This window comes from Mustelus asterias, chromosome 3, assembly GCF_964213995.1.
Source record: "Mustelus asterias chromosome 3, sMusAst1.hap1.1, whole genome shotgun sequence".
In the NCBI taxonomy this organism is placed as follows: domain Eukaryota; kingdom Metazoa; phylum Chordata; class Chondrichthyes; order Carcharhiniformes; family Triakidae; genus Mustelus; species Mustelus asterias.
Window position 1 is genome coordinate 139,043,166 of NC_135803.1, and position 18,613 is coordinate 139,061,778.

General features: G+C 45.4%; 1 protein-coding gene across 2 annotated transcripts in view; it reads right to left on the bottom strand.

The window, feature by feature from the left end:
- The window catches only part of atp2b2 (ATPase plasma membrane Ca2+ transporting 2), a 396,677-nt gene that overhangs the window by 267,016 nt on the left and 111,048 nt on the right, over positions 1-18,613 (bottom strand). For both annotated transcript variants that reach the window (XM_078209746.1, XM_078209745.1), the window contains exon 3: positions 2,628-2,885. In XM_078209746.1, the coding sequence (XP_078065872.1) occupies positions 2,628-2,885 (258 nt within the window). The remainder of the gene's footprint in view (positions 1-2,627; positions 2,886-18,613) is intronic.

Here is an 18,613-nt window from a genome sequence, read left to right on the forward strand (position 1 = left end):
AACTAGGGTAATTTCACAGTAACTTCAATGCAGTGTTAATGTAAGCCTACTTGTGACTAATAAATACTTTTTAGGGGGACTAGCAGGGATTATGGGGCAAAGGGCCTGGATGGAATTGTGGTCAGTGCAGACTCAATGGGCCAAAAAGCATCCTTCTGCATTGTAGGGACTCTATGCTTCTATGACAAGGCCACTTGCATGACTTTTGTAGTGTTTGAACTGTTAATACCACTGCAGTAAATGATAATCTTTGAAAAATGGACTTCCATTTCCAGAGCTTCACTCTGCGCCTGGCTAGTGCATTGTTAAAGGAATGCTCAATGTTGGCACTGGATGTCAAAAATGGGGCAGGGGGGGGGGTTTGTCAAAAATGGGAGGGGGGGGGTGGAATGGTCTATTTCTATAATTGAGCAAGAAGGAAGCCAGGTGCGATTAAAGCTTTCACTGTGATCTCAAGTATTATTATCTGTGCTGAGCATGGAGTCCCTTGAAAAGGTGTGAAAGACAAACACAATAAAAATAAGCAGAGAAAATGGAAACCATTTATCAAAGATTAGTAATGTATCAGATAGAAAGGGTTTTGATGAAATTGTACAGAGCATTTCCATCCTATTAATGAGTGGCCATTACAACTGCCTTAGACGGGATCAAAAATGGAAGCCGTGATAAAACAGTGCACTGGAGATTCAAGGATGCAGATTCACATACCTGACTTCATCGGATCCATCTGTGAAAGCAGAGCTGTTAAAAACATATCAGGAGTGATGCTTATTAGCAGGATAAATAATAAGAAAACAAACCCAAAGATATATTTTCAGAGTAGTGTGTGCAAAAAAAAAGGTGCAAAATTGAATCAAAACTTGACACAGAGAGGGAGACAACGGGGGACAGATTTAACCAAGGGGATTCTTTGTGCACCTCCTTCCAGGCAAGGATAAAAACTCTACCAGCAGGTTGCCTGCCAGTTCTTTCAGTTGAAAAACATGGAGGCCTAAAGAAATAGAGAGGATTAAATACAAGGCTCCTGTCCAAATTTCTCTGAATGTGACCAGCATTCTCCTCAGTAACCGCCAAAAATAATTACAAACTGCTCGAGCTGCTGCTTATCTGAGCAAAGAGGATAGGATTATTTTTCCAATGCTGGATCCTGGCAGGTCAGTTCATGCCCTCTTGAAGAGCATGTCTCACAGTGGGTCCTGAAACATGGGGGAGATAGAAAAAAAGGGAAGAATTCAAAAAAAGACAAGGCTTTTTTGTCTATAAACCGAACGTTTAAATAAAACAAAATAATCTCCATGAATTTTGTTTCGGGTGCACAAGGGCAGCACGGTGGTACAGTGGGGTGAGCACTGTTGCCTCACTGCGCCAGGGTCCCGGGTTCGATTCCCAGCTTGACAGCTGCATCTGTACAGGGCATTGGTGAGGCCGCAGCTGGAATACTGTGTGCAGTATTGGTCCCCTTATTTGTGGAAGGATATATCGGCCTTGGAGAGAGTGCAGAGAAGGTTCACCAGGTTAATACCAGAGATGAGGGGTGTTGATTATGAGGAGAGACTGAGCAGATTGGGTTTGTACTCGTTGGAATTTAGAAGGCTGAGGGGGGATCTTATAGAGACCTATAAGATAATGAAGGGGCTGGATAGAGTAGAGGTGGAGAGATTCTTTCCACTTAGAAAGGAAGCTAGAACTAGAGGGCACAGCCTCAAAATAAAGGGGGGTCAGTTTAGGACAGAGTTGAGGAGGAACTTCTTCTCTCAGAGGGTGGTGAATCTCTGGAATTCTCTGCCCACTGAAGTGGTGGAGGCTACCTCGTTGAATATGTTTAAATCATGGATAGATGGATTCCTGATCGGTAAGGGAATTAGGGGTTATAGGGATCAGGCGGGTAAGTGGAACTGATCCACTTCAGATCAGCCATGATCTTATTGAATGGCGGGGCAGGCGCGAGGGGCTAGATGGCCTACTCCTGCTCCTATTTCTTATGTTCTTATGTTCTTATGTTCTTTTGTCACTGTCTTTGTGGAGTTTGCACATTCTCCCTGTATCTGCGTGGGTTTCCTCCCACAGTCTGAAAGGCGTGCTGGTTAGGTGCATTGGTTATGCTAAATTCTTCCTCAGTGTGCCCAAACAGGGTCTGGAGTGTGGTGACTAGGGGATTTTCACAGTAACTTCACCGCAGTGTTAATGTAAGCCTACTTGTGATGCTAATCAAAACATTCTCTAAGAGTTAAGAGGGAGACATGCTTCCTTTAATAATAATCAATGGAACCTATTACCATAGAAACATAGAAACTACAAGCAGGAGGAGGCCATTCGGCCCTTCGAGCCTGCTCCGCCATTCATTTTGATCATGGCTGATCATCAAATTCAATATCCTGATCCCCCCCATATCCCTTGAACCCTTTAGCCCCAAGAGCTTTAATAGATTTTTTTTTATTCATTCAAGGGATGTGGGTGTCATTGGCTGGGCCAGCATTTATTGGCTATCCCTATTTGCTCTGGCTTGCGAGGCCATTTCAGAGTCAACCACATTGCTGTGGCTCTGGAGTCACACATAGGCCAGACCAGGTAAGGATGGCAGATTTCCTTCCCTCAAGGCCATTGGTGAACCTATTCTTCCGGCTTACCGTATTTAACTTGTGCAATATCACCAGTGACGAGTTCTGACACCGCAATCTGGATGACTTGGCCTCCCCGGACAACGGCGAACTTCTGCTCTTGCTCAATCCGACTTTGCAAACCTCGAAACTGCTTCTCTTTGCTCCAGTCATTAAAGGCAGTTACAAAAACCACACAGATAACGGAAAGCAGGATGGCAGCTCCTTCGATCCACCCAGCTTCAGCTTCTCCCTCATCTTCCACTCCACCTGCAGCGCTACCACAAACTGTGGAGACAGAAGACATAGCATTAACTTAACCACAGGTTACCCATAAAGCATGAGCTCAGTTGTCTATTGCCAACTATCCCAACCGTCTAGTCAATTCCTTCATACCAATGACTTTGAAAGCAAATGAGCCATCTTTAATCTTGCTCGTCTGCGAGATACTTACCCACTCAGAACCTGACCTGTTCAAGCTATTGGGATTTAACCTTATTTTAGTGGAGCAATATTCCCTTAATGAAAGTGTTATAAAGTATTATGAGCGCTTGATAGAATGGATCTCTTGGGTTATTATTTGTAGATCGGTTTTAAATGAGGATAAAATGGAAACGGTTGATTTTCAAGTGAGGGCAAGGAGAGGCCACTCAATTAGTGTCAGATGGTAAGCAGATCATTGTCAATATGCCACCCCCTGCTCTGTGCTATGAGGATTAATGCCCCTTCGGCAACTTTATTCAAATCAGGAAGCAGTGATAATTGCCAGCTATCAATTTTCTACATTTAATTGCAGAACTACGTTTGAACATTTTGTTGTACAAATTGGGACATTTCAGTCAAAGCCAAGACCTATGGCACACCAAGGCTGAATAGAGTGAAGTATGTCAGGGATGAATGGTTCTATAACACAGCCCTTTGGCATTGTCTACCTCAGGTCAAGTTCAAACTTGGTTGACATTGGATTTTCTCAACTCACTCCGAATTTTCTAAACTGTAAGAGTCGGATTAAGGATGGTGAGCGATCGGCGCTCACCGTACTGAGAGTTGGCACCCAATGCACAGCTGCCGACTCTCCAAACCAACTCCACTGCCATTTAACGGTCACTTGAGCACTTATTAGCAGTGGGTGGGATTTCCATCCGCCCTTGGAAGGAGATCCCGCCCATGAGAGCTGTTGGCCAATCTGATTGAAGACAGCTCTTCAATGCGGCCAGGCACGGTGGCACAGTGGTTAGCACTGCTGGCTGCCATACAGCTTCAGGGACCCGGGTTTGATTCCCGGCTTGGGTCGAGTCTGTGTAGAGTTTGCACACTCTCCCTGTGTCTGTGTGGGTTTCCTCCGGCTGCTCCAGTTTCCTCCCACAGTCCAAAGATGTGCAGGTTAGGTCGATTGGCCATGCTAAATTTCCCCTTAGTGTCCTAATATGTGTAGGTTAGGGGGATCAGGCACAGTAAATGCGTGGGGATCCAGGAATAGGGTGGGAGGTGGAACTGGGTAAGAAGCTCTGTCGGAGAGTTGGTGTAAACCCGATGATCCAAATGGTCTCCTTCTGCTCTGTGGTAATTCTAAAACACAAGGCACAACACTACAACAACTAGATACAGTGTTATGGTGTTCTACCTGGGGCTTAGCCTTGGAACCCTTCAAAAGCTAAGTCCTGGGGTGGGATGGTAAATGACACCCAGTGGATGGGGAGGAGGGAGGGGGGAGTTTGGAGGGGGGCAATTAGGGTATTGGGGGATAGACCAAAGGAATCATAGAATCACTACAGTGCAGAAGGAGGCCATTTGGCCCATCGAGCCTGCAACAACAACTATTCCTCCCAGGCCCCCTAACCCCATGTATTTACCCTTCTAGCCCCCTTGACATTGATGGGCAATTTAGCATGGCCCATCCACCTAACCCGCACATCTTTGGACTGTGGGAGGAAACCTAAGCACCTGGAGGAAATTCATGCAGACACGGGGAGAGTGTGCAAACTCCAGCCAGACAATTACCCTAGGCCAGAATCGAACCGGGTCCCTGGCACTGTGAGGCTGCAGTGCGGACCATTTTGCCACTGTACCCCAGAAGGGCTCCTGGAGCTTCATTATCCTGGAAGGTGTTGGGGAGGGGGCACTCAACTCTGAGAGAGCCTTCAGAGTGAGGCCTTCCCACCAGAGATGAGGAAAAGTGCAAGCGTCCTACTCTGCCAGCACTCACTTCCGCCAGCCTAAAGATTGAGGCTGGGCCGGATAAGGCCTTTAAGTGGCCACTTAAGTGCCTTAATAGGTGGATGGGTTTGGGCAAGTGGGTTTGGGGGGGATTTCCCATCCATTCAATTTAATGCCTCAAAACTAACCTTGAGGGAAGCACAAAATTCTGCCCTCAGGGTAAAAGAGCAAAACATTCAAACACATGTCCAGTGCCTTTTGAGTTTTGGTGATCTTCTGCACAAACTGAAAGGCAATTTACCATCACCAATCCACCTAACCTGACACTAAATTTAGCATGGCCAATCCACCTACGGAAAAGCAGCAAAGGCAGCTGAATAGATAGGAGGAAAAGAAAGATTTATACAGCCCCTTTCACAACTTCAGAATGTCCCAAAATGTTTTATACATCCATAGAATCCTCTCACCCTTTCTTGGAAGTGAAAGCAGATGGGACAAGAGGATAGGGGTTTAAGCAGATAGTGGGTAGTGAAGAAAAGGGTCAAAGGATTATCCTGGCTCCCTGGATTGTCAATCCTCTTTCAATGTTGGAATGGTTTTGTCAAGAGTACAAAACCAGAAAGCACTTGATGTGATCCAACCAGACACAATGATGGATGGTAAAAGCAGCTGTGTGTATGTCAGCTACCTTCAAATTTGTACACATTGAACATGCACGAGCGAAGATGAGACAGCATTCCATGGGGAATCACTAGGATGGACACAATGCGGAGAAGTATTACTGGCAACAGGGGATCAAGTACAGAGGTGAGAGAATAGTTGAGCAAATTGGCAGCTGCAGAAATATTGTGGTTAAAAACCAGGCTAAGCAGTCATAGAAGCATTTAGAAATATAGAAGATAGGAGCAGGAGGAGGCCATTTGGCCCTTCGAGCCTGCTCCACCATTCATTACGATCATGGCTGCTCATCCAACTCAGTAACCTAATCCTGCTTTCTCCCCATAACCTTTGATCCCATTCGCCCCAAGTGCTATATCCAGCCGCCTCTTGAATACATTCAATGTTTTGGCATCAACTACTTCCTGTGGTAATGAATTCCACAGGCTCACCACTCTTTGGGTGAAGAAATGTCTCTTCATCTCCGTCCTAAATGGTCTACACTGAATCCTCAGACTGTGGCCCTTGGTTCTGGAGTCCCCCACCCTCGGGAACATCCTTCCTGAATCTACCCTGCCTAGTTCTGTTAGAATTTTATAAGTCTCTATGAGATTCCCTCTCATTCACTTGAACTCTAGCGAAATCAATCCTAACCTAGTCAATCTCTCATACATCAGCCCTGCCATCCCCGGAATCAGCCTGGTAAACCTTCATTGCAAGTGGAGAGCAAGTTAGATTTTTTTTCTTCACAGCTTACTATCTCCTTGAAGCCCGTGGCCCCCCCCCCCCATGTCAGTTTTAAACTACAACATTACCATTGGTGGAACATCCCAATCCAAAATATATTTTAATTAATCTGAGATTTGGCCAAGAGTTTTATTGAAGCTAATTTTTTAAAGGATTTATTTGAATGGTTTGACGTATTAGAGGCCATCTCTCTGCTGCTGTTATTTCTGATGTCTGGAAGCCATTCGCTGGATGATAATTGTTGGTCCGTTCCTGGCGTTCCATTAGGCATCCCAACACACTGCGAAAAATCTAGTCCTTTTGATTCAGCTAGCATGTTAAAAATAGTCTCCCCATGGATACAGAAAGCAGACAGGAATGTAATAATTCCTTATCCTCAGCGAAAAAAATCAATGCATTTGCTTTTAGAATTACACAGTTTGAAACTGCTGAAACAACATTTAAAACAGCATAACCCAGGAGTTAAGTACAGCTACATTGGTTGAAATGAGCATGCCCCGCAGCCTTGGGTTTGACCTTAGTATTTTTGCAACACACACGGGAACATCCTTTGTAGAGTGTCTATTGACACATCTGTGAGTGTCAACGAGTTGGATGCAAGCAGGGCTTACGGCAGGACTTCCAACAAGCAATGTATTTTGCACAGCAAACAAAGTCTATTTGCACAGACTTGTTTAAAAAGGTTCTCTACAAGCTGCAGTAAACCTGAACCATCACCAAAACTGCAGCAACTTCTCCCGATAAAAGCACAGTGATAAGGAAATTTGGCATGTCCACTACGATACTCACCAATTTTTACAGATGCACCATAGAAAGCATCCTTTCCGGATGTATCATAGCTTGGTATGGCTCCCGCTCTGACCAAGACCGCAAGAAACTACAAAGGGTTGTGAACGTAGCCCAGTCCGTCACACAAACCAACCTCTCATCCAATGACTCCATCTACAGTTTCCTCTACCTCGGAAAAGCAGTCAGCATAATCAGGGACCCCACACACCCCGGACATAATCTCTTCCACCTTCTTCCATCGGGAAAAAGATGCAAACGTTTAAGGTCACGTACCAACCGACTCAAGAACATCTTCTTCCCTGCTGCCATCAGACTTTTCAATGGACCTACCTTATATTAAGTTGATCTTTCTCTACACCCTAGCTATGACTGTAACACTATATCCTGCACTCTCTCCTTTTCTTTCCCTTATGTATTCTATGAATGGTATGCTTTGTCTGTATAGCGCGCAAGAAACAATACTTTTCACTGTATCCCAATACATGTGACAATAATCAATCAAATCAAATCAAAACCAAAACATGGTGAGTGGCAGGTCTGACAAATGATGTGCCAGTCACCTACAATCAGTGCAGTCTCCAGATCTTACGGACAACGGAATTATCCAATCTCCATTCTAACTGTGAATAGCAGTGCCGCCATGCAGAGCGAGGAAAGCTTTTGTTTTAAGCGAATGAAGCATTTTTGAAACAACCACACAATTGTCCAATATATTACTGATTCCTGGGAATTTGGAAATGACAGTAAGAAGGATTTCCCACAGGAATCAATTCTTACAGGGCATTGTACTGCTCTTGTTCGTGCAATGTTTGTTCTTTGGGTTTCCTAGACTGAACAGGCTGTTCAAACACATTTAGACAATCAGTACTGATACTTGATACGATGCGAAGTACTTGAGTGTCAATGCCCTCAAACAAATGGAGGTTTCCACACAGAGAAAATGCCTCGCATTAAGTTGATCTTTCTCTACATTCTAGCTATGACTGTAACACCACATTCTGCACGCTCTCCTTTCCATCTCTATGAACGGCATGCTTTGTCTGTATAGCATGCAAGAAATAATATTTTTCACTGTATACATGTGACAATAATCAATCAAATCAAATGTTGCATATATTTGCAGTGCGCAAATTTTCATAGATTGTGAGACCATCATATCTAGTCTCACTATAGAGTGCAATGCTCCTTTGATTCAGAAACTAGGGTAAAGGGCAATAGCTCTGATGAGCAAGACCAAAAAGATTAGGTTGACACAAGACTATGTAAATCAGGAAGCGTGATTAGATGATGGGAAATTATTTTTTATAAACCTGAAAATTATAAGAGGAAGGAAATTTTATGGAAGTTGTGGACTTTGACAAAACTGTAAATTTATTCCCATATATATGTTTCCATTCGTAGGAGAGAATAGGATCCAAGGGCAGAGCCTCAGAGTAAAGGGACAACCCTTTAGAACCGAGATGAGGAGGAATTTCTTTAGCCAGAGGATGGTGAATCTGTGAAATTCATTGCCACTGAAGGCTGTGGAGGGCAGGTCATTAAGTGTATTTAAGACAGAAATAGGTAGGTTCCTGATTGGTAAAGGATCAAAGATTACGGGGAAAAGGCAGGAGAATGGGGTTGAGAACCACATCAGCCATGATCGAATGGTGAAGCAGACTTGATGGGGCTGAATGGTCTAATTCTGCTTCTATATCTTATGGTCTTATATCTTATATATAATTAGTTGATTGCACATCACATTACATGGGGATGGGAGGGGTAGGGGAAATCAGACTGAGTGTGAATCTTCAGCTGAAAGAATGTTACAAGGCAAGGGATAATGGGACTCTCTCCTCAACTATCCATGCCCCTTCACTCAGAGTGTCACCTTTGGCTCATTGTGCAGCCCATATGGACTCAATGTCTAAGCTGGTACTTGGTGGGATTGAAGGCATGGGTGTGCATCTTTGGAAGGTTTTTTTTCTCCTTCGAGGTGTGTTCTTCTGCATGTTTCAGGTACTGAGAATGCAGAAGAGAGAAAGAGGAGTTAGATGGCAGGGGGAGGCCATACATTTAACAGATGATAGTCCTCAGGATGTCACCTGAAGTTGTGAAGCTCTTTGCATATTTACAGATTTTACAGAAGTTGAGAAGAGTTCAGTGTGTATAATGTAGGGCAGCATGGTGGCACAGTGGTTAGCACTGCAGCCTCACAGCGGTAGGAACTCGGGTTCGATTCCTGGCTTGGGTCACTGCCTGTGTGGAACTGACACGTTCTCCCCGTGTCTGCATGGGTTTCCTCTAGGTGCTCCGGTTTCCTCCCACAACCCGAAAGACATGCTGGTTTGGTGCATTCTTGCTCAGTGTACCCAAACAGGCGCGGAGTGTGGCGAGTAGGGGATTTTCACAGTAACTTCATTACAGTGTTAATGTAAGCCGACTTGTGACAATAATAAATAAACTAAACTGTGTGTGCAGAGAGCTGGAGAAGCAAGATGCAATCAGGATGGGAATGTGATGAATGTATGGTCAAGTGCCTTGAAGATGATGTGAGGAAGAAGTGCTGGAAGGTGTTGGTGATTGAGCAAGCTGAAGGAAGTGAGGCAAGTACATTGTTTCTGAGTGATGAAGAGGGGAAAGAAGTCTGTTTGGAATGAGAAAGAGATGTTGCACGACACCCTTTTGAATGATTTGAGTGAGAGGAAGGGACGGAGTGATGCTAGGGTCCTGCCAATGGACAATGGTGAGCCGCCTCCACTGCTGTAAAACAAGACACGGTAAAATCCAACCCTATATCTAACTCCTGGATAACTATACAACCGACTACTCACCCCATCAGCCCAAATACATCTCCTGAACACCCCCTCCCAACTCTCCCCCTAACCCGACCTGATCTGACCTCGCCTCACCCCCGCTGATTCTTCCCAAACCAGCCTGACCAACCCTCACGATTCAACTACCACCTCCCCCCCATGACCAGACCTGACCTGACCTCATCCCTGACCCCGACCGCCCGCTCCTCTGACCCAACTTTCCTTAACCCGACACCACCTGATTCCCACACTGACCCCCCGACTCACCCCGACCCAACTTTACTAGCCCCAACCATTTGATTCCCCCCAACCTGATCTCATCTCCCAACCCTCTCCTCTGACTCCCCTCTGACCCTCCCAACTCCCTCCTGACCCAACCTGACTAGTCCTCACCACCCAACTCCCCACTCTGACCTCCCCGACTCTCTGCCTAGATCCCCAACTTCCTCCCAACCCAACTTGATCTGACCTCACCCCCCCTACTGCCTTATCTATCTCACTTTGCTCATCCACCCTACCCCCTTACCACCTACACATGCATCCATTTAATCTCTCACACACTCAGACACTCAGACACGAAATGCACTCAGGCACTCACACAAACACACTGAAAAACTCTTTCAATGCCTCAAAGTTGAGTAACCATTTACCAGAACACGGCAGCTGGTGCAGTGTAAAGGGGGGATTGGTTGTGTTCCATACGTTCATAAGATATAGGAGCATAATTAGGCCATTTGGCACCTCAAGTCTACCCTGGCATTCAAACATGGCTGATAAGTTTCTCAACCCCATTCTCCCACCTTTTCCCCATAACCTTTGATCCCCTTACCGCTCAAGAACCTATCTAGCCCTGTCTTAAATACACTCAATGACCTGGCCTCCACAGCCTTTTGTGGCAATGAATTCCACATCTTCACTACTCTCTGGCTGAAGAAATTTCTTCTCATCTCGATTCTAAATGGTCATCCTTTTATTCTGAGGTTGTGTGCCCTCGGATCCTAGTCTCACCAAATCATTGAAACATCTTCCCCACGTCCACTCTATCCAGGCCTTTCAGTATTCTGTAAGTTTCAATGAGATCCCCTCCCTCATCCTGCTAAACTCCATCGACTACAGATCCAGAGTCCCCACACACTCCTGATGATGCAGTGAGAAGCCGTTGGATTGAGGGCACACTCCACATTCCGGAAGAAGCCAGGATCAGAAGCCATGGCAGAGCTCTGGCATGGTGGAGAAAAGCAGAAACAGGGGGGCAATCGACTGTTGCTCCTCAGAAGATTCGGACTATTAAATTCTATCTGGCCGTAACCTCGAAAAGCGCAGACTCAACCTTTGCTAATTTGATTTGTAATTCGCAAATTTGCAAAAGGTTCTGTAAGTGGTATCCCAAACAACATGTTAAATAAATTCTTGCTAAATGTGAAAGCCACAGTCGATCAATAGATCGATATTATTGGGAAGAATGCCAATATAAACTGAACTGAGTCCAAGAAATTGATCTTGTCATTTGGCAGCGACAGACAGAAATGTTTGGAATGGTAAAACAGATGAAGGCTGACTTTAAATCATTCTGCCGGACTTGAACAAGGAACTGAAATCAAAGGGCTGCGTTTACCCTGACGCAGCTTCAATCCCGTCCGCGGCCATTTTCACTGGGGTCTCCACAAAGCGACCAAACATCCAGTCCGGAGCAGGCAGCAACCTTACTAAAGGATACAATCTGGGCTCCTGAGATGTGCTTCGGGCCCTGATTGTCATTCCGAGCTACCGATGGACACAAGAGAATGTGGTGTGCAAGCTGCACCCATGAGCACAGCCAATGATTTTGTAAAAAGGTCTTTGCAAAGTGCTCACAAAAACAGCCTGGGAGATGCTGAGTGAGTTTTCCCTGGCGTTGTGTATGTGGTGTCTGTCTCTTTAAGACAGTACAGCAATCGAGGATCACCTGACTTGAGGGACCAGTGGAAACCGAGAGTGAGCGTTCAAATCAAAGTTGGGGTGCTCTCTCGGGAGAATCTTCTGGAAGCATGGAGTGAGCATGCAGAACTGGGGCTCTGCCCCAAGGCGGCCTTTGTGCTGCATAAACCTCCCGTACCTAAGTTTCTCTATTCAATGATGTGGAGATGCCGATGTTGGACTAGGGTGGGCACAGTAAGAAGTCTCACAATGCCAGGTTAAAGCCCAACAGGTTTATTTGGAATCACGAGCTTTTGGAATGCTGCTCCTTCGTCAGGTGAGTGGAGAAGTCCTGGCTTGAGACAATTCACCCACTTTAACCTGTGATTATCCCTCTCTCCACTCGCACTGTCTGTACCTGCAAAGACTTGATTACCTGTAAAGACTCGCATTACAAATATTCTTCACATTCCAATCTGTAATTATCTTGCAATTGTGTCTTCGCCTATATATGCCTTGTTTGTGAATCTACCTTTCCACTCATCTGATGAAGGAGCAGCACTCCGAAAGCTCGTGATTCCAAATAAACCTGTTGGACTTTAACCTGATGTTGTGAGACTTCTTGCTGTCTCTATTCAACAAATACATTCCTTGTTCCAAACAAGATCTGAAGTCTCTCTTGATGATTGTAGATGCCGGTCACAGATATATAATATCTGGGGTCTGAATGAGCTCTCCTGTTGAATCCCTCTAGCTTGCTGTTGGAATAGAAGGAAGGACTTCCCCACATCAGGAATGGACATGCAGCTGTGGCAATTGCTGCCTGCCCATTCCCTGCCACAGTTAAATTTAACCCTATTACTTGAAAGCCATGATTTTCCTGCCATGAGAATACATATAGCATCGATAGTTAAGCCCAGAGGAACACTTGCATTGTGTCAAGGCAGGTTTATGTTGCAGATATATTTAGAATCCAATCAAGTTATGTGGAAGTACCTCGAACATTGCAAGTGCATAGGAGTTGAAACACAGCAAGTCAATACTAATTTAATAGTAAGAAAGAATTTAATATTCAGTTAAGAAAAGTCAATCAGAATATTTACGCAAAAGGATAAATGCCCAACTGGGAATGGAAATAAATGACTTGCATTCCACAATGCACTGTGTTCTTTGCAGTACTTGGTGAATTAGAACACATTTCAGCCCCACTTTGAGAAATACCAAGGCCTATTTCAGTAATTGGAGTCATAGAGTCATGGAGGTTTACAGCATGGAAACAGGCCCTTCGGCCCAACGTGTTAGAATTATGGAATCCCTAAATTCCAGAAGGAGGCCGTTCGGTCCATCGAGCCTGCACCGCAACAAGCTCACCCAGGCCCTATCCCTATAACCCCACGTATTTACCCTGTTGGTCCCCCTAAGGGACACTAAGTGGCAATTTAGTATGGCCAATCAACCTAACCCGCACGTCTTTTGTCTTTGAATTCCAAAATGGGGAGATCATGATAACCTAAAAGACACCTTACTCAATCTGAGGTGGTCAGGGCACTTTTCAGGGCCCATTCATGAGTATCACCTAAAAAATTTTAAAGAATATTTTTGTGAGAAGTTTTCCATTTTCCATTTGCCACAAAACAAAACAAATTCTCAAAATCTAGTACAGTCAAGTGACCATTATTCCACATAAATGTACAGAAAAGACCAGCTCATACACATGGCTCAGATTATCAATCATTGCAATTGTCAGTGTCTCCTCTAGACAAGAAAGTTTACAAAAAAGAGTGGGGGATCTCAGGAAGGCAGGATATAATCATAAGCACATGGCCCCCTGGTGTTCATCCTCCTCCACAGGATAACAGAGACAGAACTACATTAAACAGGATCCCTTGTGGGATAATATACAACCAACCAGGGCCTAACTCAACAGCCCACAGCCCCCAAGCAATGAAAGGATAACCCAGGAAAAGGGGAACCTCAGGATACCACCATTGGTACAGGATGTGGCTTGGCAGTCTACGCTGTCATGTACAGTCACCAGTAAGCCAAGGATTCATATACCTCACCTAGGCTCGCAAATTACAATCCTCCCTCCTCTCCAGCCATATCAGAGGCAGCGATCAGGTTCCCCATCATCAGAAAACTTAAACCATTTTCCACCAAGGAAACCCCACGAACAAAGAGAAGAATCGTTGAGACACCCCTCAACAGGTATCTCGGGACAGATAGGACCCTTCTCCTCTCCACAAGTGAAGGGAAACCCTCCAGGATTAACTATAACAAATTAGAGCTTATATCAACACCCCACCTATCTGCTGAAGAAAGGAAGCCCCAATGAATCCCTACAGTGCAGAAGGAGGACATTTGTCCCATCGAATCTGCACCAACTCTCCAAAAGAGCATCTTACTCAGGCTCATACATTGAACAAAGCAAACTACCCCTTTCTCTAGGTATCCCCAAAACACCATGTAGGCTCTGCTACCAATGAAATTTGACCCATTTCCCCCAGTCACAGAAACCCCAACAACCACAATAACGTGCCCACCATCCATTCCATGAGCCAAGCAACCAAACAACCACTGCTAATACCCACGCAGCCAAATAGAAGGTTAAACTAACAAGGCTACACATCCAAGGATAAGTCACCTATGCCTGACATGCACCAGTACGCAATTCCCCTACTTCAACAACACCAGCGATACCAACGACAAAGGAAAAGGGACCTTTTCTAGGATACATGATCTGTCTGAACTTTCTCAGGAAACAAACAAGAGTTCCCTAATCCCAAGATAACAAAAATACAAAAGAGAAACATGACAGTTCTAACGGGAGATCTTCCTCACTCACAATGAGGACTTGTAAGGCCTCTACACCAACCGTCTCTACACCAAAGTACCATCTTGTCATCCCACCCCCCGCCGTGTTGTGATGGTGGGACTCATCTTATCTAAAAAATAAAGTGACGGGCACTAAAAGTTGTACTCCCTCTGTGTAAATGCAAAGATTACAGCAGATAAAAGAAAAATCAAGCGCGGTAAATACTGCACAACCCTCATCTCATTATAACCAACTTTGCATGCACCCCAATTGAAAGAAGGAGACCCACAAGTAATGAAACTATGGCCTTCCTCATTCCACCACCGGAGCACACCGGTGAATGAATACCAGAAAAAAATCAACAACCCTGACTTTTCACAGTGTAACAGGATAACAGGCGCCTCTGTGCTTATATATCATACACGCTTTTCAGGCTAAAAGACAAAATCACAAAATCAGGATTATAATTTCCAGGGAACAAAGTTCAGGATTAATTATAAACTGCAGGATAAATGACCAGCCACAGAGTTGAAAAGGCCAAAGTCATGGCAGGATCATCGAGCAACATCTGGGATCGATCCAGGGTTTCACCAAAGCCTTTGCACCTCCACCATGTTGTCATCCCAAAGCCCCGACAAAGAAAAGCCTCGGCCTTGGTGGGTGGAAAAGAGCTGACATGTCTGCCTGCCTTTTCCCGGCAAACAGTGAGGTCAAGGCACCATAAGACCAGTGGTTGGAGTCTTCGACCTACCCCCAGGCCTCGGAGATCGGGTGAAATGTGCTCCATCGAACTAGGGATGCCCAGCCCTCCAATTGGGATTGTGAAAGCATGGCAGGTCAAATATAGCCAGGAATTCATCCCCAGCACCCCTTGGGAGACTAGGCACATGGATATTCCTTCTCCGGCTCCATCTCCCTGTGTTAGCCAGGATGTACGACGCGCCATGCAGCAGGATTTCCAAGAAGACCAGCAGGATTTCCAAGATGAGAAGATGAGCGCCCGCTGAGGAAACTGTCCCATTGACTGACAGGATTCTCTTCCCAACTTCATCCATTCTCATTTGGATATCTTGCAGTTCATCAAAATGAGCACCAAACACCCATACCGGGGAACCGAGACCCATCCACACTTTCACTCATAATGGTGGCCATCATCTCTGCGCCAACAGCATCACTGAAGCATAGGCCCACTCACCAGGGAAACCGCCACTGCGAACTGGGCCGCACCCTGGCAGGATCCGACCACATAAATCACTCAAGGATTTCCTTGACTTAACTTGGTTCCCTTTCACCAAAATTCATCCAGGATATTCCAGGTTCGTAGCACAGATTTTTCACATCAGGATCAGATAAATGTGGATTGCGTATCAGGATAAAAAATGGATTAAAAGATGAGCAGCGCCAGAGCTTGCAAGAACACAGCCGCTCCCGCACTAACATCACATGACCACCCCATTCATGAATTTGCATGATATACAGAGTGTGGTGGACCTCAGTTGTGCCTTTGTCCTATATGGACCACCGTTGTGTGTGTTTGTCATACCTGGACACATCCCCTTCCAGTTTGGTTCCTCCCCTCAGCACCTAGTATAAAGGTGGCTGTCTCCTCCCCCTTGTTCAGTCCAGGTCGGCTATTTGTTGGGATCTGCTCCTGATTCTGTTGTGAATAAAAGCCTACACTTATATTGGCATAACGGTAGTCTTTCGCCTTATTGATAGCGCATCACAGAGGGCACTGATCTGATCAGGGTAGCTACAGGAGGGCTTTGAAGCACCTTATTTCATTATTAAACTTGCACCCTAAACAAGTGGCTCGGGCCCTATTCTTGAGGCTGCCAATATGGCCAATTTCATAATATGTGGAACTGTAAGAATCCCAATGTGTGTACTGATCAGTGGGGATAGTGGCGTGGCACGGTGGCACAGTTGATAGCACTGCTGCCTCACAGCGCCAGGGACCTGTGTTCGATTCCCGGCGCTTAGGTCACTGAGTGTATGGAGTTTGCACCTTCTCCCCATGTCTGCGTGGGTTTCCTCCGGGTGCCCTGGTTTCCTTCCACACTCCAAAGATATGTGGGTTAGGTTGATTGGCCATGCTAAATTGCCCCTTAGTGCCAGGGGGATTGGCATGGTAGATACATGGGGTTACGGGGATAGGGCCTGGGTGGGATTGTTGTCGATGCAGACTCGATGGGCCAAATGGCCTCCTTCTGCACTGAAGGGATTCTCTGATAGGCTTGCAGTGGACCACAGTCGAGAACCCACTTGCAGATATCTCAACTAGCATGATGGGGAATGGGAGCTCATTTGACTGATCCATTTCAAAGGTGAATTTGAGTATGGGATTGAACCCATGAGGGTGTGTTTTTGATTTTTCTGCATTCTTACATGCAGCTGTGAATTAAAATCTAACAAACCTACCATCTACATACCAGAAAAATGCAAAGGGTTAGGTGTCATTCCACTGAAGATGTGTTTCTTGTGAAAATTGACAAAGACGGTTACAAAAAACCTGTCTTGTGCAACAGACATAGCTAGCCGGTACATGTTGTAGCAACAGGAGCGCTATTCTCCACTAACATTATGCTGCTGCCAAGCCAAAAAGACATTATGCCTATCACACAAATGAGTAATGTGGTATATAAATTTCAGTGTCGGTATGATGCCAGATAGGCCATATATCCCAACAACTGACAGATCGTAACAAACAGCATTTCCCTTCAGCTGTTCACAACAGGCAATGTACAGACCAGACCCAACCAGCCCATATTAACATAATTTAAAGGATAGTGTCCAATATTGGATGTGATTCCACAAATGGACAATACTTGCTAAACAATCCTGATTGCGCTATGAATTACACTGAAAACCAATTTCAGATCATCAGTCAGGCTCATAGTGTGTCTCACTTACACGTGCTGGAAGCCACATATATTCACACACACAGTCCTGTCCTTTGTGGATAGAAAGAGCATGTCCACGCATTGTGCCTTTTTCAACGAAACAGAAGCTTTGACAAAGGGTCACCTGGACTCGAAACGTCAGCTCTTTTCTCTCCTTACAGATGCTGCCAGACCTGCTGAGATTTTCCAGCATTTTCTCTTTTGATTTATATGGCTGGTCCAGTTCAGTTCCTGGTCGTTGGTAACCCCCAGGATGTTGATAGTGAGGAGAATTAATGAGAATTTCCATTCTCACATTCACAACCTGACTGTAAGAGCCCTGGAAACCCTTCACAAGGACAATTAAGGATGGGTGATAAATGCTGGCCCAGCCAGCGATACCCACACCCTGTGAACAAATAGGAAAAAAAGATACATCTCGTTGATTGTGTTTTTAATGACATACTAACTTCAAGATCACTGCTAAACTTCCTTACTGGCTCCAAGAAGTTATTTCTCTACGTGTGAAATGTCAGATTTCTCCACAATGATTCAAATTCCAACATATTTTCAAATCGAAAAACAAACCTGATTTTTTTTACTGAAGTTTATTAATCTTTACTTTGGCTTGTATCCTAATATAGCCATACATTCACTTCACTGTCTGAAAAATTAAATTACAAGCGAAGGGTTGAAGTGTTTTGAATTTCCTGGCTTGCTGTGTGTGTGAATACTTCATTGTGATTGGCTCTCCACCTGCCTCTGACATCACTGTTGCGCGCGCCAAGACAAACCTGGAGTTTGGCACCGGATTTCCACTGTCGCTGGGAAAAGGGGAATGTCCCCACCAAAAGAGATTACCAAATCTTTGTGGGCAGCCTCCTTTGAGGTCGGCGGAAAGTTCCAGACCAATAAGTAGAATCATAGAATCCTACAGTGCAGAAGGAGGCCATTCGGCCCATCGAGTCTGCACCGACCACAATCCCACCCAGGCCCTATCGCCATAACCACATGCATTAACCCTAGCTAGTCCTCCTGATGCTAAGGGGCAATTTAGCACGGCCAATCCACCTAACCCACACATCTTTGGATTGTGGGAGGAAACCGGAGCACACGAAGGAAACCCACGCAGCCACGGGGAGAATGTGCAAACTCCACACAGACAGTGACCCGAGGCCGGAATCGAACCCGGGTCCCTGGCGCTGTGAGGCAGCAGTGCTAACCACTGTGCCACCGTGCCGCCCCAGGTAGAGGAGTCAACCTGCAGGATCTTTCAAC